Here is a 24399-nt window from a genome sequence, read left to right on the forward strand (position 1 = left end):
TACAACATCGAGCCCTTCTTCTAACTCAAAATGATGAGGGAATAAGTTGTTGATGTCTTGATCAGCACGACGTGATCCGAACCTATATATGCAGGATTGTCCGAGGTGCCTTCGAGGTAGAAACACCAAGCTCTCAAGGTGCCACCTAGATGAAAACCGAGCTCGGGAGAGGTTTCTTGACCCGATGCCTCTGACACCCAAGTTAGTAGCCCGATGTATAGGAGTGCGAACGTGAGTAGTCAAAAAGATAAGTCCCTTATTCATTGTGTTGAAGATGAGCTTTTATGTCTGGAAGTAAATGGGTAGAATATTTATAAAATATTCAATGGGGAGATAGCCCCTAATTGCCCCCAACAGTCTCCCCTTGGCCGATAATGGGAGATAAACTCATAACCATGTATCTTAAACCCTTGCCCACGCAGACGGATAGAGGGTAATCTTTATCTTCTTCTTCCACCTTGGACACCACGTGGTGATTATATGTCGAATTACTATTAGTTGACGGTATACTATTTATCAATTTATACTCATAAATAAAGGATAGTCTAAACTGAGGATTACTATGTGGTGATCTAGTATTTAATATTTAGAATTACTATAGAGAAAGAAAACAAACAGAGTCTTCACTAGTCCAGAAAGACGAAAGCAATCACAACATTAGCATGCAGGCAAACAACACACAGCAAACCAAGAGCTAACTTAGAACTCTCTCACAACTCTTTCCTGATCACAAAGCAAGAAACCACAACCGCAGCAACCTACATATATATAGCTGCTCTTCACACATACGATTGATGATCACAGCACGAGCTTGATGGCACTGCCCCACTCGATCATGGCGTAGCAACCTGACGGCCGCCAATGCCGCCGCCGGGAATCCCTGGCAAGTTTCCGAAGCCCGGAATGGTGGGGATGGATCCACGGAGTGGCTGGCCGAAACCAAAGCCCGGGAAGCCTCCAAATGCTCCAGGGAAGTTCTGAGGCTGGTACGACATGGGCTCGTTCTTGAGTTCTCTTGCTTCAAGGCCTCCGGCAAAGGAAGACAGAAACAATGCAAGGAACAGCACCACCACCATGCTCGACTTCTCCATGTTCAACGGACCTTTGCTCCACTCTCCATTCCTACTTATACCGGAGAGAGAGGCCTCAATGATGTACCAATTTACCTTTTTCTTTTTCTTTTTTCCCTCAATCTGAGTCGAGTGCAGATTTGGGAATTCAGATATGTCTGACATGGAATCAGCAGATCACATGCGAAGGAAGTTATAGCCGAATGAATGCTCCAACTCAGTGGCCAACTGTTAGTGACGAAGGATGAACGGTTGAGCAGTAAACATAAGAGTGGCAAAGGCATCTACAAGCAATGGAATCAATGAGAGAAATGGAAAGCTCTGACACTCACAGAAAAGCATGGTGGTGGTGTATGAGCTTGTACGAGTCTGTCGACATGCACATGCACGCACTGAAGTCGGGCTTTACTCCATTGCGGCCTTGAAGGTGAAAGCTTACAGACTCTTCGTGAGGGGTTTGGTGAGATCTCTGAAACCATTAATGCAAAATTGAGTGCACCCGTCAGGGTGCTGAGATCAACATTATTGAAACAGGAGGAGATACATCATCAGCTCAATAACTCAACCACACACTTGATGGTGCTCCAGATTCCAGAAAACAACTTCATCAAGAAACTATCCATGATACTGCAACCAGATCTCATCAGAACACCAAAGAAACCAAGGAAAAGGTAGAACAAACTGCAATATTCATGATATTGCTTCAATGAGATGTTCTCTTGTGAGTTGATAATTCGATTTCTGCAGCCGCCTAACTGCACCTTGAACAAGCAATCTAAAAGAATTCAATCGTGAACTCCCAAAAGTTTCTTGCAAGAACAAGCATACAAAAGAAATAAATAAAATAACTATAGCTCACTTGGTTGCCCAAACATTTAACATTTCTGTTCAAACTACAGTTGTGAACTACATCTTGATAGCAAAACAAGCTTGTGACAGATAAGTATGTTGATATGTACAAATTTATCGAACATAAATGTTAGGACTATGGGCCAGTACCTTGTGTTGGAAAATATTGGATCTCCAGGTACAAAATTAGCAATGATTCAAGTATTACACTCTGAGATCTATCGTTATTATCCCAGCGTGAAATGAATCCACCCTCTATTTCATGTCCTGTCCAGTGTCCAGTATGAAGTTATCCACAAAAAGGTTTATTGGAATGAACTGTCAGAGCACAACTAAACAACAACCTGTGATTTGGCTGCAAGGCGGGAGCACTTGATTCGGGCATTCTTGCTTAGACTACAAGCACAGCCTTGAAGAAGCTCGAGATCTTCATCGCATGTCAATACAGCTGCTGCAGCTGGATTTTCCAGAAGCATTTTGGAAGTAAGGAATCCAGCTACGGTCCACGTCTGATACAGCCGTGATTGCTTCCCAATAAATCTTCCACTACGTGTGTCATAATATTCTGGCCACTTGTCAACTGGCAATCTCTTCTCGGCCACTGCAACAGCTCTTTGTGCTAACTCTGACCTGCCCATCTTAATGCAAGCCAATGTGAACTGAAATTTAAAAGAAAGAAGTCGTACTCAGATACACATCCGGAGAAGCAGGTTATTGAACAGAAAAAGATCCGGTAGCAATATATCTACAAATAGAAGCCTTGTTATCATATTCCTAGCGTGCAAACTGAAACGAAAACTACCTGCCACAGAAGTGTAGGCCAAGATCCACCATTGTGATATGACCACGGCCTGTGAAAGAAAAAAAAAAAGATGTTCCTTCTTAGATAAAATTGCTTACTCCAAGGTTTGCAGTGAGCAAAACAAGAATACTACATAACCAAAAAGATAATCATATAATGTCCATGATAGAACTCTATATCAAGTCAGTCAAAATAGAAAACAAAACCAGGTAGATGGCTTACTAATGGTTTCAGAACAATTGTAGGTCTCTTACGTGTCAACCATGATAAAATAGCAACAGTTGAGGGCATTATACAAACTTAAAAAGGCGGAGGAAGCTCAGACACTCACGTGTTCTTCGGATCACTGCCAGTGATTATACGCCATTCCTCATATTCTAAAGAAGGGTAGCATATTTTGAGTGGCATACGTCCCACAATATCATCCCATTTATCTTCAATTAAATTGAGAATGCCCTCTGCCTGTCTTGGTGTGGCTAGTGAAGAAACAATAGCCCAAAAATTACCAAGGGAAAAGAACCTGAAATCCATGTGAGCTGGCTGGAGATTGCCAATAAAATAGCCACCTTTATCAGGCATCCATTCAACTAGCCAAGATGGAATTTGTTCAGGATAAATATTGAACTTGTTAATAGCATCATGGGAGTACTCTTCGGTCTTGTAGCGATAAATCTCATTTATCTTCTTCATATCAACCCAATAATACTCCCTAATGTGGAAAGACAGAGCACTGAGCCTGTTATTAATAGCACGTACCAGATTTTTAGATCCATCATTAAAAGTGATCATTTCACGAGAGCACCGCAAAGCTGAATAGAACAATGCCTGGGGCACAAAATCTATCAACCAAATGACAATATAATAATAAATAATCAAACTTCAAGTTCAGATGCATTAGGATGTAGGTCAAGTCATGTAATAGTTAATATGTGAGACCATCCTAACAGCAAAAACTCTGATCAATGAAATGGTATGAACATAAACAAAATGCAGAAGAGCGGTTTATAAAAAGACAGATAGTAAAGCATGACATCATAAACACTGAACATCGACAAGAAAAAAAAATTGAAGATACAAAAGATATGACTGGACACATATTGTATGTATACATGGTGAGTCATGAATGACAAAAATTTAAAATTTAAAAAAAAATCAGAAAATAGAACTCAATGGGAAAAATAAAATAGTTACGTTACTTTCAAAATCAATATTATGTTGACCTGTCATGCATAAGAACGATAACAGATAAATGGCATGTACTACCAATAGAATTTGACTAACATATATAACATCAAACTTCATAACTGAAGAACACTGGTGTACATCTCAAAAGTCCAAGTAGCCCATCATGGAATGATGAACTGGAAAGGCCAAGCCAATGTCATGGAATGAGACCAACTTCAGTACCTAAAATGTACTAACTCAAAGTTCTGAACACATATGTCTTAGTTTTTGGAACAGAGAAAAGGCAACATGTTGCAAAGTCAATAGCGAAAGGCAAAGTCGAGGGGAACAATCTGAACATCATCCCAATGGGTGCACACTTATAGATTCCCATCAAACTGCCCTTATCTAATTTTTTCACTCCAGCTCTGTATTGTTGCCTTTAGGTAAAACATGTCAACAAACAACAGGTCAAATGTACAAGGCTGAGTGAACACATTACACGTGGCCATCTCACCTAATGCCTAGGGTCAGCATGTGCCAACAGTGTCCAACAAATAAAACAACTCAAGTTCTCATATTTCTTATAGAACTAATGTGGCCTGGACAAACCCTTGGGGGAAACAAAAAGGAGATGGGCAAACAAAAAAATGGTGATCCATGTAATTCAGTACATGGTATCAGATTATCCATATAATTAACAAATAAGGTAGATGACAAATGGTTGATGATTAATTAGGAAGAATGTATGAAAAAGACTCACAAAGTGCTACTCAGAGATTTGCCATAATCATGCATGCTAATCCTACGCAGCTGTGCAATGCAATCTAATAGCTAAAATTCATCAGAACTTGTCTTTTAAATATTAAGAAAAGAACTTACACAACGTAAGATTTCATTGAGTCGATAGATGAATGTCCAAAGACTAATTATATTATGAAAAATATAGACTTTCTATACAGAAAATAAACAAACATCAACTTACTTGGATCTCAAGAGGGTGCCCATGGATACCCATCCTTCGATCTATCATACATGAACCATCTGTGACCAATAGAGATGGGAACATGTCAAAGCCATCTGACAAACATAAATTTAAAATCAACCTGATGCCTGTTTGTACATCCACTCTCTCTTGTAATGCATAATCCCCAGTTATCTTTCCATATGCTCTTAACAGTATAATCCACCATAGTCCTGCAAATGTTGAGTTAAGAATTGCCTTGCAGAATACATCTTCTCAAGTGATTTAATTTACATAATATTGTGAAAGACAAAGAAAAGCTTCATCACCAGCTTACCAGAATCAACTGGTGCTACACGTCCAATTGCTGACTCTCCAAAATCAGGATCCAAAACCTCTTCAAATGCTTCATTACTTCCATCCAAAGGTACAGTTCTCACTTTAAAGCTAGCCGGCATCAGCCCTTGTCCAGGGCTGTAGCAGTCAACTGTTTTCTCCCAGCTCTACTTGCCAAAAATATATATAAATTGAAGTCAGAAGCATCTAATTCAGATTATAAGAATGTATAACCTAAAGTGCAGTTTAATTTAACACCAATCTAACAAGTCCAGATTACAGTGCGATATATGTTAAAATGGCTACTTGTAACTGGCTCTACTAGTTTATTGAGTATCGGCATACATTATTTTGGACAAGAATCATTAATACCAGCCTCTTCCTTCACATGGTATTTAAATGGCTTCATTTGCATGATAGGCACTTCAACAAGGTTTAAGTTTTCATCACATGGTCATGCTAGCAATACATCTTCCAGATTCTTATTCTACTTTTGTTTATAGACACGGTACTTCAGGTATCAGTTTCAAGGCATTTTATCTTTTGGTCAAACATTGAGAAGAGTTAGGAGCCACGAAATAGTACAAAGTTCAAAACACATAGGTATACTTATAAACATGGTTCGCCTTACCGGTCCGTATCAGTATACAAATTGATTGTCAATATGGTACATATCGATGTATCGACACATGGTATGGTGGTACATATCAACAGATCAATATGTACCATCCACATCGGTCTCCTATCAGACTGATACACACTACCTGTACCAAGCAGTATGCCGTGGTACGACAAACCTTGCTTATAAAATTAGATTAAATGAGATAAAGGAAGTTTTAAAAAACATATAGATTAATGTGTAGGAGCTAATGGTACTTCTATTAAAGTTTTATGTGTATCTGCTATCGCGATTTCAAGGGGCAATTTGATTGACTGATTTATCCATCAAAATTTTGAGAATTAAAAAAGATATCTGATGGTTGGAAGAAAAGCTTTTGATCTAGAAGTCCGAGGGAGATATTGAAACTTGTGAAACTTCAAGTAATAAGTGATTTAACAAATAATAAGATGCAAGATGAGTATTTTCAAGAATCAATTTGTTTTTATGCTCGGACTATTGATCACTGTAGTGGGTTTTAGAAAAGTAATGAATGATCAATACATAAATTGGTATAATAAATGCATAAAAAAATAGCCACTAGCATAGAACAATAGAAAGTATGTCTAGGGTTTATCCTATAACAACAAGGTTACACAAACATTAATTTCTTACCTTCTGAAATTGATGATGGACAAACTTACTGGTCATATTTAGAATAGGAGTCCATGGTGTATGTTATTTGTTAATGATATTGATGATAGTTTAGTATTAATTACTTCTTAATTTATGGAGATAAAGATTGAAAACTAAAAGTTTTAGACTACGTAGTTCATAACTCTATGAGAAAAACTAAGGGTGTGATAGAGATGGATCATCATGAAGTTCATATAGGTAAGAGTTTCATGTATCTTGGATTTATTATTCAGTGATGAAGACATTGTCCATAGAGTAAACAGTGGAATTGTTAAAGGCAAAGAAAAGCATTATAAGTTTTGTATGATTGTCATGCGCCCCTTAAATTTAAAATGAACATTTTACGAAACACTTGTAAGACTAGTCATATTCTATGGATTGAATAGTCGGATGAAAAAAAGAAAACATATAAGAAAGTTAGTGTAACCGGGAATATTAAGGTGTAAGTCTGAGTTGCAAGAAAAGACAAAAAAAAAAAAAGAAATATTCAGTTTATAAAGAATTAAGGATAACCCCAATAGAAGATGTGACGATAGAAAATTGTTTAAGATGAGATAGACATGTTGATATAAGACATATAGTTGTACTAGTAAAAAGATGAGTTAATTGGAATTAATGGTGCAAGGAAAGAAATAAGAAAACATAAGAAAATTTTACTAAACTAAAGATTTTGCCCTACACAGATACTCAATGAATCCAAACCCAAAATTCTTACAACATAATGGCTTATTGTTTCTATTATTGTGCATGAACAATCATTAATGCAGTGTTTACAACGTAAAGTAGGCCACAAAAACCCATTTAGGAGGAAGATGCATGACCTCAATAATGATACTGTTCGAATTTCTCCAGTGTGGACCCACAACCAATTCATGAATACGAATCCAATTTCCAAATCAACACTTAAGCTCATAAAATAGCAGTCTTAGGAAATTATCGTGAACTGAACTGTGAAGTTGGGCTATGATAGTGAAGGAACCGACTATACAGAATATATTCGCATTATAAACTCAAAATAACCTTCAGAGTACAAAGAGTGATGAGTTCTACCTGAAGCTGCAAAGTATGGAGGAGGAAATTGCGGACGATCTCGCTTTCCCCCTTAAGCAGGAAAGCTAGGGCAGATGGTACGAAGTCCCTGATAAACACCTGATCGTAGTTCACAGCTTGGTTCGCCGCCGTCACATCATTGGCAGCCACGGTGCCAATTGGTCTCCCGCAATAGCTCACGACTGCCCTGTCCAAAAGCCTCCAGGCCTCCTTCTCCACCTCCGACTGCTCTTTCTCCTGCCGTACTTCCAAGCCACCCTCCAATTGGTCCAAATCCCCAACCTTACCACCGCAAAGCTCCTCTTTTCCCTCCTCCACGTCCGCCACTACCGTATCAACCTCTTCTTTCCTCTCATCCTCAATCGGCACGGCATCAACTCCATCGACCACGATGGGCTTCACGGACATGTTCTGGATGAAAATCCTCTCGAGGTTCTTATCGCCGCCAGAGATCGGATCGACAGAGGTCGAGAACCGCCGCACGCCCCAAAAAGCGTCGAGAATTCCGGGCGCGAACCTGTTGGGATCGCCGGGGCGGAATATGCGGCGGAGGTGGGTGGCTTCGGCAGCGGCGGCGGGGGAGGAACAGGACAAGGGGCGGTGATGGGGACATTTTGGCGAGGGCTCGGCGGTTCTGGTGCACCGGAGTAGGAGGAGGAAGAGGCGTCGGTGGTAGGGTTTGGCGGTGGAGAGCCCCATGGCCATGGGGAGGACGGAGAGGGATCGGAATCGAGGCCGAGAACAAAATTGGTGAAGACCGCGGAGGGGTATAGATGTAAAATGGAGGGGAAAGTGGAGAAGAGACGTGCGGCCGAAACAACGGAGAGAGTGAGAGAGGTGGTTTATGTCGGGCCACAAGAGAAAGGGAGACGAACCGTGCTAATTAGCATGTCTGTCGACGCCATTCGTTCATGCGTCGTCAGCCCAGAATGCGAACGAACCGTGCTAATTAGCATGTCTGCCGCCAAGTCATCTTTCTCGTGTGTTGACGTGGCAACTTGGCAGCCACGGAGGTCTGCAGCGAGTTGCACGTGAAGAAGCAATATTACCCACACTTTTTGGGTCCACCCGCCAATAGCTCTTTTTCACTTTCCACTCGCCATGCCGAATGTATATCATATGTCACCATACGATTCGATAAGGTAATTAACCAATTAATTTGATAAATATAAAAATATCTAATTAAAAATATCTAATATCGAATTAATTAAATTAAAATTAGGCATCGAAGAGCATTATCGAGCATCAGTTAATTCCAAATCGAATAATTAAAATTTTTATTTAATACATATAATTTTATAATTCAAATATAGGCCCTTTTCTCGACGAGTAATTAGCAAATAACGTGGCAAAGCCAAGTGGAGCGTCGTGGCACCACACATCTTCCCGGCAAAAGGTGCGGTCAGAAATGCACCCCCGCGTGTGGCCCGCAACGCCCAGATTGCTTGCAAGAAGGAAACAAGACGAAGCCAACCGCCCCCAACCACCAGAGATTGAGAATGAGGTGAAGAAACACCGCGTGGAATGGAAGAAGAAACATCAATCAACTCTCTGTGGGGTTTGATTCAAACTCGAATCCTTTATAGAAGAAAAATTGGCGTGTAGGCAATCCCCTAATTCTTTCAACAAAATGTGAGCCCAATGCCTTGCGATTTACTTACCATTTGCAACCAACAGAGGATGTGAGCTTAAGCAGATAGGAGTGAGACAGAGGAAGAAGAAGAAGAAGAAGAAGAAGAGTTAGCTTATATAGTCGTTGTATTATGGTGTTATGGCGGTCCACCGTAGGTGACTTGAACTAAGTCAGCAGCCCAAGTTTGGGATCTCCTGGAGCGACTCTGGCTGCCCGTCCTGCAAACAAGGAATGGGTGGGATGGTGACGGTCCTCATCACGCCATAGGCGTTCCAGCAGAAGGGGTCGTCCACCAACTCACCCTCGTGCGGCAGCAGCTCCACCTCCGACATGGTGATGTTGGTGCACGGCAGCGTGTCGCTGCAGGCGAAGTGCATCGGCGGGCTCCGCACGTCGTACGTCCCCTTGATGTTGGCGTAGGTCACGCCGGAGACGTACACCGCGGAGCTCTGGTTCTGGCAGTAGCCCTTGTTGGAGCAGTAGTACTGGTCGATGATGATGCAGTTCCTCACGTTCTCCATGTACACCGTGTCGAAGCTGATGTCCGACACCGATCCCATTCCTCCCTGCCACGTTTTGATCCTCACCCCGTTGTCCGAGTTCCGTATCACCGCGTTCTTCACCGACACGTTCGACACGCAGGCCTCGGAGTTGTGCATACCCAGGCTCCCGATGCTGCGCCATGCCCTCGCCGGCGTCAAGCTTCGCTAACAGGATATCAACAAACAGTTGGAGTGCATAGGATCGATGGCGTTACCTGATGCCATGGCCCGGGCCACAAGTGACGTTCTGTATGTCGACGTCGGAGCAACCGGGGCCGATCGAGATGCAGTCGTCACCTGAGCCACTCAACAATCTCTTCCATCAACACTCGCCGTCGAATGGTGGGAATACTACTGCTACTACTACTAACCATTGCTTATCATCGAGTTGTAGATGGTCACGGATCTGGTGTTCTCGATGTGGACGCCGTCGGTGTTGGGGCTGAACGCCGGCGAGTTTATGGACAGTCCCTCGATGTGCACGTCCTCGCAGGCGTCGAACTTGATGTGGAATTGCGGGCTGTTCTCGATGCGCAGGTCTCTCACGGTGAGATTGCAGCTCATGAAGAACCTGATCAACTGAATTCACAACAAGAGAAGAATGCATCATCATCAGCTCGCTGTTCTGTGAAGAAGCTGCTCGATTTGGTCACTCACCACGGGGCTATCGCAAGATCCCGGCAATGTCGATCCATGAGGACCCTGCAACAACAGCAGTCATTGTCATCATTCCCACCTCAATTTGTGAGCCATTCTGAAAAGAGGTCGTCGTTAAGACATACTCTGTGAGGCTTGCAGGGGAGGCTCCACCAGTCTTCTCCGTTGCCTTCGATGGTTCCTTCTCCTCTCAGAGTCATCCCTTCCAGTTGGTAGAACACAAGCCACTGGTGCTTGCTGTCGGATTTCGGCCAGCATTGGGGTCCGTCGGGTGGCATGACGACTCCATCCACCTGCAGCAATCACCACCTCCAATTCCATAACGGGATTCAACCCGAACAAGTAATCTTTGTGCTCAGGATTACCTGGAAAACAAGTCCCGGCTGGCACGGGCCGGGGAAGATGGTGGAGGTTATCATGAAAACGCCATCCGACGGCACAAACAGAGTGGCCGATTCGACGGAACAAGCAGCCCTCCACGCCGACCGGAACGCTTCGGTGTCATCGGTGACGCCGTCGCCGACCGCACCGAACGATCTGACATCGAAGAAGCGAGAGTCCGAGCTGGAGTTGGAGGGAGTGACGGTAGTGGAAGTACCGGCGGCAGGTGGGTCAGCAGGGGAATCCACAGGGGACTTTAGTCTATGACCTCCATTTCCTCTGCGTCCATGACTCTGCTGCCTCTTGTGAAGGTGGCTTCTTCCGAGCGACCCACGAGGACCCAACGACAAGAACGCGGTGGCAATGCAGAGAACAAGCAATGCACGAGGAATTCCCATCCGAGACTGTGAAGCTGGAAAAGGAAGACGAAAGCAGGAAAGCACAACACAGAACAGAGGAGTAAGCCAAGGAAGAAGAAGACCTGGGTCTTCAGCTATTTAAGCTTGCAGCGGTGACATGGGTGAGGAACCCATGAAGGAGATGACACATGTCACCTCCTTGTGGATCAGACCATCATTATCTCGCTATAAAAAGTGCATCTTGCATGCATTTTTTCCTCGGATCAAATGGAGAAAGTAAAAGGATGATGACCATAGTCCATTGCGAGGCAAGATTACTTAGTCACAGGTTCTTCTAAAAGTTTGGGAAGTGTAATATGAAGGTTCTGGAGATCCACAAGGTTAGAGTGCCAAGATCATGAAGAACAAGAGAGAGCAAGTGGAGAAGGGTATTTTATTGGTGAAAGGAGGAGTGTGGCCATGGCAGGGAGAGTCCCGTGAACTCTTGCTGTACTATATAGCGCACCAGTGGCCCAGAAGAGGGGGAAGGAGGCCACAGGTGGACAAGGAGACAACAGTGGGGAGCAAGTCACGGGTTGGTGCCAACCCTGCTCTGTGGCCGGCAGCTCCCTTGTGAAGGATCACCCAGGCGTTCTCAGCCATGAAACCACTGCCACAGGAAGCTGTAGCTATGCACACGTTCCTCAAGAAATGTGCTCTAATGGCTACTGCATGGGGCCATCGATAAGCTCGAGTTACCTGTTGCAGCAATCGTTTTAATCCAAGCTTTATGACACCGAAAGAATAGTGTCATCTTAGAAGTAAAGAAATGCTGCAGGGTGTAGGCAAAAAGCTAGAGAACAAAGTTGGTCAGCTCGAGATCTTATCACGGGGATCAATTCCCGGTACTGTTTCTTTGTGGGTTCACATGCAGCAGAAGCCTGCTTTGGGAAAACTCAGTATCTGATCAAGCTTAGATCAGAGATAAAAGAATGTGTGTGTCTGCAGCGAATCGGTTCATCGCAAGCTCAGGTTGACGTCTCAGAGAAGCTGATCATGTTCGCCTCTGCCACTGGATCTGCTCCACAACACAGTGAATTCAAGCACAAGCATTTCAACCAAATATTTGAAGAAATGGCTAAGAGAAATAAAAGATGCAGAAAACATTACATACTGTCCTGACCTGAGGAAGAAGACAGTGAGAGTTCTGGAACCGGAAACTAATTCACTGTTTTGGATGCTCTTCCACTCACATCATGCATCGAGCTAGCTATTCTATTACTTTGGGCGATTGCATAAGGACATTGAGAGTATCATGATATAGTCATGTCAATCATCTTGTAATCCTAAGAAGGTACATTGCGTGCTCTGAAATCAACTCCGATACATTCCGTGACACTCCCTTTTGACTCGTGAATTTGTCGGTTAAGCAGAATTATTTTTGTGAGACATTCCGTGACACCCCCCAAATAAAAAAATATCATGTTAAGATCATTTATTTTTGTACTATTCATCTCAATCATAATTTGATGTAGGGTAGTGTAGTTAACACAAACAAGATAGATCGATAAACAGCTAAACAATATAGACAGTAATCCAAAATAGCAATCCAAGAAAATATTTTGCCTATATAGAAAAAAGTTTTCATGATAAATCTACTATAAAAACTATTCGGAGTATAATAATATAAATTAATTATTATTTATTAAAATTATTATTATTATTTAGTATTGATATGAGCATCGAAGAAATCACACCCAAAACTCATTCGATTTTAATATTCATATAAATCAATTATAAAACAAAGACCATTCGAACTTTGGATCACATTATATTTCATGTGTATGTGAGCTTGAATCAAGTTGGATTAATTCGAACATCCTTTCATGTGATTCATATGGTTTCAAAATAATTTTTTTTAGGTGACTCGTAATATCTTGATTTTGCCCTCCTTCATTTCTTTTAAACAATACCAAAAAAATTTTAATCTCGAAAAACTACATAAATTTTATGAAACCAATTTTTGTTAACGAGACCAATTTTTGTTATTACTTAAGTATTTTAAACATACAAAACATCTAAAAAAAATCTTGCAAATTGTACGAGAAATATAATTAAAGAGGCTTACACCAAGAACTATAATCCTACTACTAATTAGTAGGCGAAGTTTCTCTGATCGTAGGGGCATTTTTAGTCAACCCTATGCCCAAGAATCTTCTGGCGGGATCTCGAAGAAGCTAGGATTGCCGACGTGGCAACTCCTAAGTCATTCCAATGAGGTCCCCATTTATTTCCCCCGTGTTATCTACCGCCTCTGATCGATTCGACGGCCAGGATTCCTCATCGGGCTCGTTGACCGACTTATCGAAGAAGCCAATGGCGCCACGTGGCGTATTCGATCCACGATGAGACCGATCTCCTCGCTCCGCTCCGGCCACGAGGAGGTTCCGAACCCGCACGTGTCCGTATTTGTCGCCCCACCTGCTGGTCGCCCGAGACCTCTTATAAATAACGCGTGGAAAGCGGCCTTCCCTTATTAATTGCGCGAAAAGCCATCGAGATACCGGTAAGGTCCGAAGAAGCCCGAATTGAGAAGGCAGGCAGAAATCCTAAGAGGAAGAAGACACCGGATTTTGGCGCTGTTCTTGGATTGATATACCATCAAGGTTGGATTTCGAGGAGTGTTTTGGTCGCCCTTTATCGGAGAAGTGGGGGGGGACATTCCTTGGATTCGAGATGGTGGCTGGAGCAGTGGTTATCCATCAGAGCATCCCCGTGCTGGACGTGCAGTATCGGTGCACCGCTAAGGAGATTGAGGGGATCGTCAACATGTCCGCGGCGGCAGCGGCTCCCTCATCGCCGGAGTTTCGGCAGGCGGAGCGGGGGCTGGAGGCTGCTGCGGCGGCCGCGGTTGATCTTACCGTTCCCGAGATGGTTGGCTTCAAGCTCTTCTTCTTTCAATTATGTTCTTTCTTGGGTGTTTATTGGATTGGAATTGATGTGAAGACCCATACTCTCCTAAATCATAGTTCTTGGATCCTGATCTTGATTCATCATAGTGTTTTGATGATCTCTTTCTTTCTGCGGTACATTCACTGACTCCCTACATTACTATTTCATTTTCGATTCATAATAGGATTTGAGTGCATCTACAGAGCCACCTCAGTTTGTTCCTAGCATCCGTTCAGGTAGCTTTTCCGACATCGGGCACCGGAGTTTCATGGAAGATGAGCATATCCGTATCGATGATCTTTCGGCACCCTTAGGCTCTCTGCTTAGGTGCCCTGCACCGAGTGCCTTCTACGCGGTAAGTAATCGATCTATCCGTCTTTGAGCTTAAAGCAGCCTCACATAAATGTCAGAAATGATGCAACTCTACTCTGCTGCAGGTATTCGATGGTCATGGAGGTCCAGATGCAGCTGCCTACATTAAGAGGCATGCAATTAGGTTTCTGTTTGAAGATGCTAAGTTTCCTTGGGCATCATCAGAAGCTGACAAGGATTTTGTGGAATCTGTTGAGAACTCGGTTCGTCAGGCGTTCCTTCTTGCAGACCTTGCCATGGCTGAGGACTGCACTGTTAGCAGCTCTTCGGGGACTACGGCACTCACAGCATTGGTGTTTGGGAGGTAATGTACACTACCTTGTTTGTATCTGTTCTTCTTTCCATGACACAAGCTTCCGATACTGATCCTTTTTGCCTTACTGAGGGCAGGCTTCTCCTCGTAGCCAATGCAGGCGACTGCAGGGCAGTTCTATGTAGGAAAGGCAAAGCAGTCGAGATGTCACAGGATCATAAGCCTATCCATGCAAGCGAGAGGCAGAGGGTCGAGCAGTGCGGGGGTTTTGTTTACGATGGCTACCTCAACGGCGTCCTCTCGGTCACGCGAGCCTTGGGAGACTGGGACTTGAAGGTGCCGCCGTCACCGCTCATCCCAGAACCGGAGTTCCGGCACGCCGTCCTGACGGAGGACGACGAATTCTTAATCATCGGTTGCGACGGGATATGGGACGTCATGTCGAGCCAGTACGCGGTGAGCGTCGTACGCAGGGGCCTCAGGCGGCACGACGACCCCCAGCGGTGTGCGAGGGAGCTCGTCATGGAGGCGCTGAGGCTCAACACCGTTGACAACCTCACGGTTGTTGTGGTCTGTTTCTCTGAGAGTATGGCAATTCGGCTTCGGCCCGTCGCGACCGGCAGCAGCGTTCCAGATTGAGGTGCTGCAAAAGCACGTCAGCCGAGGCCCTTTGCATTCTCAGGATCTTGCTGGGTAATGGAGATGGAGATTGTTTGTAGCTTAATGTGAAAAAATTAAGATGATGATGATGAAAACTTATGGTATGTTATCGTCCCTTTTGTTCTTAATCATCTCAACGACACGAATGTTTCTAGATACGCTTTCATTTGTTCTTAATCTAAAAGGCATAATACAACAATCATGACAATCAAGATGAATCTCGATTCTAAGCAATATCATCACTTTCTGCTTCTTAAACTAGTAAATCCACATATCTAACACGCTCTCTTTCAGAACAGCATCTTATGTTTTTTGTCTTAATAATACTTGATCTAATATACACCATGACGATTCAGTGAGGACAAGCCTAAAAATATCACCCATTATAGATGCCCAAAGATAAGTACTTGAAGCCAGTTGATAATACAAGCATAGAATAATTATCAATAGACAATCTTATTGTCTTGTACTCATCAAGATAAGAATGTATTGCAACCCTAAACCTATGAAATTATAAGACACCCTAAACTAGTTAAAAATGATTCAAAAATAACAAGTTGGTCACAAAGAGTCAAGACTACCTTTGATCTTGTCCTGTGCAAGAGCACTTATACAAAGTAAAGTTAGCTGATGATAAATACGGGGGTAAACTATTGCCATCACCTCATAAAGAGGTAAGACTCAAGATTGCACAATCAAAACAACAACGATAGATTTTATTAGGTACAAAGAACCCTCTCTCAAAGGTTCAACAATTACACACAAAGACCCCACAGACAAAATGTCAGCAAAATGATCAAGAAAGGAGTTTTTGCCAAGGACAAGCAGACTCACTAAATACGAAGACACACAATCCCCGAAATAGACCGGAAGACCCCTATCCGACCAAGTATCATCTGGGGGTTCAAAAGGTCTGAGATGACAAACATTTTGAATCACCCTGCTTAGTCCAAATTTCCCCACAAATGATGCAGGATTTGGTTGGATTTTGTCTATTTTAAGTTAGCATGTCGATCAATTGAAGTGCTCTGCTGATAAAACTTACAAGCAGAAAACTAAAGCAAAATAGAGGCTGTCCCCAAAATTCGTGGGCTTCGAACGGAGCACATTCCCTAGCCGACTTCCTTTTTCCGATTAAACTGACCCATTTGCAAGAAAGTTTCACTAGTGTACTAACAGCTTAGATGAAACAACAATTCCATGACAGGTTGATGGGGTCCCAAGTCCAAAATATATTTGTTAGAGAATTATAATTTAGGGGGACCAGACAGCAGGAAGATAGTAATAAAAACCTAGATGTCAAGCTAACTTGATCTACATCAAAAATTAACCAAGAAGATAATTTTCTAGTGGCTGAAAAGAGTGATTCTTATGCATTAAGTACATCTACTTAAATTATCAAGGCTTAAAGGACATCAAAGAATTTTAGTTCATTACATTGCTTTCCCTTCCAAACGTAAAAAGATCAAGATGGAGGAGCTCATGCACCCCTACCCAATCGACTGAAGAAACAATGCACATGTTCAGTCAGGAACAAATCCAATAATTAAATGAGTGTCATTTGATTCTCACCAGTCAAACTATTATGGAGCAAAGCAATGAAAATAATTCTAAGTTGTATGATCAACCAAAGACAACACTTTTAGAAGAAAAATTAATTCAAATCATCAAATATAGCATCATCATCCATCATTAAGGCAGAACTAAAAAATTGACGAAAACAGACTGTTCCAACCGCATAAAACTAAGTCCAATTTCAAATATTTAACTGTGTTCAGTAGTCACATATTCTTAAACCAGGCATGAGATTACTCGATCACTCACCTTGCGCCTTTTGGTAGACGTAGGTGAGGCCGCACTTGCCGCAGTAGTGGCGGTCGAAGTGGTTGGCCATGAAGGTTCCGGCACCGCACTCGGCGTTGGGGCATTCCTTGCGGAGGCGGGTGACCTTGCCGGTTGCGTCGTCGACCTTGTAGAACTGGAGCACGGCGAGCTTGACCTTCTTCTTCTTGTGCTTGATCTTCTTGGGCTTGGTGTAGGTCTTCTTCTTGCGCTTCTTGGCACCGCCGCGGAGGCGGAGGACGAGGTGGAGCGTGGACTCCTTCTGGATGTTGTAGTCGGCGAGGGTTCGGCCATCCTCCAGCTGCTTTCCGGCGAAGATGAGACGCTGCTGATCCGGCGGGATGCCCTCCTTGTCCTGAATCTTGGCCTTCACGTTGTCAATCGTGTCCGACGATTCCACCTCGAGGGTGATCGTCTTCCCCGTCAGCGTCTTCACGAAGATCTGCATCTTGTCGCCCCCAGGCTGCTACCGTTAGGGTTTGGCCGGTCGGGAGATGGTGGAGAGGGAAGAATGAGAGGCGGCGGCGCTTAGGGTTTTGATTTAATATACATAGAGATCGACGGGGATTTCAATATGCTGCCTCGCGAGTCAGTTTAGGCTAGTTTAATTTAATTGCTGGAACGTTGATATGGTGATACTTGATTATATTATCGTTCCGCTTAGGCTGTCAAGCGGTACAACATACACGAATCTTGATCATCCGTGATAACCAGATCTAGACCGTCGATGGAGATCTGCATAAGGATTGGGGGCCCGTTTGGTATGTTTCTGTTTTGTGTTTCTTTACTTTTCGAAACAAAAACTAGAAAACATGTTTACTCGAACGGTTGATACAAATCGAATCGGATACATCGAATTCATTGCCCGCTAAGAGTCCGATTGATGTCAATTTGAATCCAAACTCGGATTTGATAAGATAGATGAAGAATTGGATCCATAAATCGAGTTGCAACGCATCCAATTTTGCACCCCTGAGATCTATTTTAATTGTACAAAATGATGTTATCGATCCAATTGAACAATAAGATACATATATCAATTAAGCATCAAAATGCATCATAACCGTATTATATGTGAGTTTATCACGAGGTTAATATTTTTTGAAGTTAATCAGAGGTCGAATTCAATGAGCTATTTGATTAGTTATTGCAGTTGGCAAACTCAAAGACGATCGATCTTTGAGTTCATGATTCGAGTTAGATCCGTACGAGAAATGTTGATTAAGCCCTCTTTCTTACATTTACACGAATGTCCAAAAGAAATCTCTAACATGCTTAAGTTAGATATGAAATATTGAAGATTCTAACCTTATTTAATGTACCCATATTTATCATTTATAACCCATCCTCCCTAGCTAATTAGGATTAGAAAAATATTTTATATTTGGATTTTGCTGAAGTGGTGAAACCTACTGTCGGGTCTTTTGTCTTTTTTTTTTGATGGCATCACTATTACATGTCAAGTTCTTGTATTTTATAATTTTAAATTATAAATCTAATCATAAGTTATTCAATATAAAAATAATTATACTTAAAATACTAATTTGATGCTGATATGTTAGACTTACTTATCAAAGATAGAAAGGTTTAAAATTTTATTTGATATATTTTTATAATCTCTCACTTGTTGATGGTGTTATATATATATATATATATATATATATATATATATATATATATATATATATATATATATATATATATATATATAGTGAATCACTGCAGTGCGAGCTCCTTAAAGACACTGTGATAGCATCTCAGTGTATTATATTCCTCAAAATGCTGTGCACTGTTCTGCATCGATGACGCCATTTAAAGAGTCTCTCTCAAGTGGAGATGGAGATGGAGAGAAGCATTGAAAGCTAAATGAACCTAGAACATGAAACAAACAAGCCTTTAACCATGCAAAGTGAGGTAGGACAAGGAGGTGGTGGGCACCTCTTAAATGCATTTCAAAGACATTATGATTGCAAACCTGTGTTGAACAGATGTGGTGGTAGACAAGGGTTAGTGGTTAGCACCAAGAAAGGAGACCTAAAGTATAGGAACCTGGCCTGGTCTCCATCAAAGAAATAGTCTTTAAGCATCATCCTGGCCCATATGCACCCTATCATTACATATTCAGCAATGTCAAGTGTTACTGCCAGGGTTTTTGCATCCTTGCCTTTTACATGTGAAGATATAAACCTAGTTTTTGTTTTCTTGTATAGCTTTCCTCTTGTATACAGTTCAAGAATTGTTGTAGAACTCATGCAGAAGTTTCAGAATGTAATGTTTTCTGTAGCACATGTAACTTGATATCTCTTCCCTCAATATTTCTTGATCAATAAACATCAGAAGAAGGTTTTTCTTTCCTTGAAGCTCAAATGGGCTATTCGAGAATGTAAAGTTCCCATGTTTTGATGAAGTTATATTATGCATTGTCATACAATAATATGGTCAAAAGAATCAGTTCTCAGAAACTATGATGGCAATAAGGTCACATGTTTCTTGAATGCGAAGCATATCTCAGCACCAGAGCACGTGGCTGACTTGATGAGGATTGTCCTGATGCATGCGAAAACCAAAGTAGATTTCCCCCAGATTCATCTCAAGAGGGTATTAGAACTTTCATGGAGTCTTTTCTGCTTGGAGTTATATGCTATGTATACATCCACTTGCTAGACTGAATAAAGACAAGCTGGTGAGAAAGTCCATGCTATCTTATCAGCATCCTTGTGCCTTTCACCTTATCAAACACAGCTATGGTGGCATCCAAAACTTCAACATGATGAGGAGAGCTTTACCAAAAGACATGGGGTATGTATCATAGCAGACTGCCATACAAAACAAAGGACTGTAAGGATCCATATCCTCGATGGGTCACAAGAAGAATAATACACTGCCTTAACCACATGTGAAACCCCACCGAATACAAAGACACAGTATCGTCGACACAGTTGCAGAAGTAACATGCTACAGATGACAACCATACGGTGGAGTAAATATAAGCAAAATAGCTCAGGAGGGATAGAGGGGAGGAGAGGGGAAGAGGAGGGCACGAAGATAGGAATATAGTTCGTATTGACTCACTCCACGTGGAGTTTGGAGACGAGGGGATTAAATAGAGAATTTGGCCTTACAAGGTCAAGAAAAGGTCTTACAAGGTCAAGAACAGTTTAACCTGCAAGCCATGGTGTGAAGAAGGATAGACAAGAAGAGAGGGGAGAAAAGCTCAGCTAGGATAGCACCATCCGGGAACTAAGAAGAAGAGGATACTTCACAAGGGGAATCACCATGGAGTACAAGGATCCCTTGGCCTTTAAGCCAAATTCTTGCCATGTCTTCCTGCTGCGGTACCGCTACAGGTTCGGAGGTTGGTACCTGCAAGAACAAGAGAGTCACAGAGGGGACGAAGCCGGTGAACACAAGCATGCTTTCTTTTGTTTCCCTTCTCTTACCCAGTGGAACAGATGGGAATCCACATCTTCCATCCTCCAACTTCAGACCTAAGACAGAAGAAGGAAGAGTGCAATACACGGTCATGCAAATGGCGAAGATGTTTCGAGACATGGAGAAAACACAGTCATGGCTAGCTCACATTCAGATGTTCATACCTCAACTAGAAAACCTTTGGTACACTTACAGAGAGTGGGAGAGACCAAAGGGTCTGAGGGAAGTGATTAGGAAATGTTCTCAGTACTGAGAGGAGCAAAGGGATGCAAGGACTCAACTCACTCATTTGGGATGGTGGGTTTATAGTATTAAAGAGAGGAGGGGATAAGGCCACAAAGGGCAGATGTGAGTCTCTCTTTTGAACGACCCACATGGAGAAGTTTGGCATGAGTGTTAGGGCTAGGGTTAGGTATACACTGGGGTAGCTTCTTAGGCTGCCGAAACTTGGTCTTTTAACTTCCCTCATGTGCATAGTTTTGCATGATTCATGACAATAAGTAAAAAAGATTGATTATATGAATAATTTCTTTCTACCTAATATGATGATTTTATTTATATCAAATAATATTTTAATTCTTGATCGGGTTTTGGGTTTCGGGTTTAGGATGATAATATCGTATCTCGGACCAATAAGTTAAGTATTATCGATAATAAGTTAGTTAGATTTGCTAGTAAAGACTTTGATAGATCATTACAAGATTTCAAAACAAAGCTTTCGGTTTTATTTTTTAAGTGTACACAGATGAACATATCAAGAAGAAGTAATTGCATTGCAACAATTTAAGCAGCTATGTCCTGCCTAAACTTTATTATAGGTTTGGTGTAAGCTTGATTTGCTGTGGAAACATGTGGGTCCTAATTGATGATTATACTTAAAGCAGATGCTGTCTTTCTTTGACCAGATTGTGTAATGGATTAGTAAACAAAGACCTAAAACCATAGCCTAGAGGACATTTTGGGAAGTGCAACAGGAACTGAGCACAAGACACCATGTATGCTGTGCACATGTAAACAAATAACAAGAATGGCTTTGATGGTGGTATACATTTGGCTATAGCTATGGAAACCACACAGTCTTTGAGGAGGAGAGAAGAAGAAGAAGCTCCCCCCCACTCCTCTCCACTTCTTTACGACAAAGAACGGGTCCCACCTTGGTGGTACCTGATGTAGGTAGAAGCCAAGCTACCATTGCAGTGACACTGTGATGAGATGGGGATGGAGCCATGGCTGTGCTGTTTATGGCACAGTAGTCATGGGTCCCGTGCTCTCATCATACCACTCTTCTTCCTCCGGTTAGGAATTATGAGACATGAAGGAGGAGGAGGAGGAGTCTTGTTGTTGGTGGAGGATCTTCTCAGACTTGTACTTCCATTTGTATTAATCTAATTCTCCCTTCCTTCCCTGACTTCATTAAAGACTTAAGGCAGTGACAGTAAAGAAACAGCAGCAGTGCCACAGTGCGTCTCGGCATCCAACTACAGAGATCAGTGGTTGCCTCAGTGCATGCAAGTCTGCCTCCTCATTCAAGACTTCACCTCTTTATTGCGAAGATGTAACTCCACTAGTTTCAGTCCCCTCACCTCTGTGTCACTGTAGAGGTGCTGCTGGTTTCGGTCTCTCTTCCCGAAGATTCGAGCCAAGCTTTTGTATGTTTGTATTCTAAAGATGTGGGGATTTCCTGTAATCACGTGAAGTAGAGATCCACCTCCAGGGGAGAACAGAGAGGCTGAGGGGGACCTTTCATGAGAATGAGGACCAACTCGTTCGATGCGACCTTGTCCTCCCCACTGTAAACTTGCGCTTCATTGGAGCCTCAGAGCATGAACTCGATGCCACTCTCAGTGGATTCAATGGCGCGTACGTTCGTATTGTCGAGCTGTGCTTTGGTTTTACGCGGGCAGCCACGCCATGGCCATTCTGAGGTCGGTGGTTTCTTTGGTGTTTAATGGTGGCCTTATTGATGACACACACCTGCACTCACTGGTACTTGTTTAGTTTCGGATGAGTAATTGATATGGGGAATATTTGCCTCGATCCGGAGCTCGACATGTAGCAGCCACGACGACAAAAAATCCTCAACCGATGCCCCCACCACATCGGCAAAATCTAACAACATATATTCAAAAGCGACTAAGGAGGACCGACCATAAAAGTAAAGATGGATACAAACTCGTTTTCCTCTTTGTGTCGTCTAATCTCATCTTTAAATTCTAACTTGCGTATCATAAGGATCATGTCGAGGCTTCACTCGGCACTGATCTTAATGCAGAAAAGACGTGGCACCATCACGGGACCTTTTTATGCGGATCGGGTTTGAACAGATTCCAACCGCTCAACACTAAGTCATCCACCGACATCAGACCACATCAATAATGAAACTTTTATTTCCCAAAAGTGAACATAAGTTTGAGTTAGTACCGTTAGGACCACGTGCCGACCTTAGGAACCTTTGGTAGAATAAGTGAGGTGATGAGGTGGCTGCGGCCCTTGAGTGTTTTGGGCGAGGATTGAGACGGTAGGATTGGTCGAGTCCTCATGAGCGATTGGGGGTTAGCACTCCAAAGCCAGCTGACCCAAGCGTCGTTTATGACGAGATGCGTCCTCTCGTCCCCGGGATAGTTGGTAATCTTCCTCGTGGACGTGGGCGCCTCCTTGAGATAGGAGATGCAGGCTAGTGCTAGTCGGGATCCGATCCATTGGACCACCCTCCTTTGCGTGTTGGATGACGACTTCGGGGTGAAGACACTCGCAACTTGATGGCGATCCCCTTCCCGTAAAACGGCCTTCGTCAAGTGTGTCCCAACTTTGGCCCCTCCGACGAGCAAATCAAATTAGTTCGGATTCCTTTGTTTTCTTCCCCCCTTTTCTTAGAATTGGCTGGGGGTATTTATACTTGCGTGCGAGAGTTGGTTGGGCCTCGGTTCGGTGTGGTCACTGATTCTCGCGGGGGCGGGACAACCCCTCTGACGAGATGGCATCTTCGGGGGTGCTTGAGCAGCGTCAGATGACACCGCCCTAAGCTCTTGGGGTGGTCAGGTCGCACAGTTGCATAGCCGCACGGTATCGAACTTGACGTGGCGTGCACCCCGTGGTTCTGGTGGCATACGGCGTAACGTTCGTGACTATTGGTTTGCGACGTTTGTTGGTAATTCATCTAGAGTCAAAATATACCCTATCACCTCTCAAAAAATTGGATATTAAATATCTAATGTTCGCCCCTTCCAGTAAAATATTATATATTGCTTGATTATTTAAAATTTAGACACACATATATATCTCCTTCAAATATTTATATGTTTAATATATGTTTAATCAATTAAATTTAACTATAACAAATTTTTAAAAGTTCAAATTTAAGTACGTGAATAGTCATTTATTACTTTCACCTCTCATGAATATAATTATTAACTATAATGACATATATATATACATATATGCTAAATTTAAATTTAAAGAGGCAAACAAAACTATTTTTGAAGGGTTATATACATATATATAATTTTATTTTTTCTGATATATATAATTGTGAAGTAAGAAATCATTGTCCACAACAGAGATAAGAAATAATTTCCGATATATATAATTATTCTCTTTTCCCCTCGAATAAAATAAATACAAAGATTCTGAAGAATAATATGTCACGGTTCAATTTAATGCATCAGTCAACAACAGAGCATGACTCCGGACAGTCATATATATATATATATATATATATATATATATATATAAGGGTTCATAAGTTTGGATCACTATACCGATTGATCGATTGTACGATATGCATCGCTTCATAATGATGTAATTGTTG

The 24399-nt window shown here is 42.4% G+C and overlaps 4 protein-coding genes and 1 long non-coding RNA gene across 6 annotated transcripts; 1 reads left to right on the forward strand and 4 right to left on the reverse strand.

Moving 5' to 3' along the window:
* Window positions 1–606: 606 nt before the first annotated feature.
* LOC135588036 (neutral/alkaline invertase 1, mitochondrial-like) lies at window positions 607–8364 on the reverse strand. Its single transcript, XM_065079968.1, has 8 exons — window positions 7530–8364; window positions 5187–5352; window positions 4871–5082; window positions 3053–3546; window positions 2722–2770; window positions 2264–2578; window positions 1403–2186; window positions 607–1298 (listed from the first exon to the last, which is right to left on the reverse strand). The coding sequence occupies exons 1-7, from the start codon at window positions 8232–8234 to the stop codon at window positions 2175–2177; spliced, it is 1953 nt and encodes a 650-aa protein (XP_064936040.1). The 5' UTR covers window positions 8235–8364; the 3' UTR covers window positions 607–1298; window positions 1403–2174.
* Window positions 8365–9029: 665 nt separating this feature from the next.
* Window positions 9030–11807, reverse strand: LOC103995322 (polygalacturonase At1g48100). Of its 2 annotated transcripts, XM_009415886.3 has the most exons (7): window positions 10727–11807; window positions 10487–10654; window positions 10362–10406; window positions 10076–10283; window positions 9920–10001; window positions 9464–9837; window positions 9030–9380 (listed from the first exon to the last, which is right to left on the reverse strand). In XM_009415886.3, exons 1-7 carry the CDS (start codon window positions 11138–11140, stop codon window positions 9328–9330), a joined length of 1344 nt encoding a protein of 447 aa, XP_009414161.2. In that variant the 5' UTR covers window positions 11141–11807; the 3' UTR covers window positions 9030–9327. The 2 variants fall into 2 exon arrangements, with proteins under 2 accessions (XP_009414161.2, XP_009414160.2); XM_009415885.3 differs by having other exon boundaries at window positions 9031–9837.
* A 1799-nt stretch (window positions 11808–13606) lies between these two features.
* Window positions 13607–15445, forward strand: LOC135588038 (probable protein phosphatase 2C 47). Its single transcript, XM_065079969.1, has 4 exons — window positions 13607–14014; window positions 14217–14387; window positions 14470–14708; window positions 14795–15445. Exons 1-4 carry the CDS (start codon window positions 13817–13819, stop codon window positions 15294–15296), a joined length of 1110 nt encoding a protein of 369 aa, XP_064936041.1. The 5' UTR covers window positions 13607–13816; the 3' UTR covers window positions 15297–15445.
* A 1512-nt stretch (window positions 15446–16957) lies between these two features.
* LOC103995320 (ubiquitin-ribosomal protein eS31 fusion protein) lies at window positions 16958–17684 on the reverse strand. Its single transcript, XM_009415884.3, has one exon. The coding sequence runs from the start codon at window positions 17605–17607 to the stop codon at window positions 17134–17136; it is 474 nt and encodes a 157-aa protein (XP_009414159.1). The 5' UTR covers window positions 17608–17684; the 3' UTR covers window positions 16958–17133.
* A 2074-nt stretch (window positions 17685–19758) lies between these two features.
* LOC135588039 (uncharacterized) lies at window positions 19759–20909 on the reverse strand. Its single transcript, XR_010476053.1, has 3 exons — window positions 20756–20909; window positions 20600–20647; window positions 19759–20522 (listed from the first exon to the last, which is right to left on the reverse strand). It is a non-coding gene; the product is annotated as an uncharacterized LOC135588039 (long non-coding RNA).
* Window positions 20910–24399: the final 3490 nt, after the last annotated feature.

This window comes from Musa acuminata, chromosome BXJ1-8, assembly GCF_036884655.1.
Source record: "Musa acuminata AAA Group cultivar baxijiao chromosome BXJ1-8, Cavendish_Baxijiao_AAA, whole genome shotgun sequence".
NCBI classification, from domain to species: Eukaryota; Viridiplantae; Streptophyta; class Magnoliopsida; order Zingiberales; family Musaceae; genus Musa; species Musa acuminata.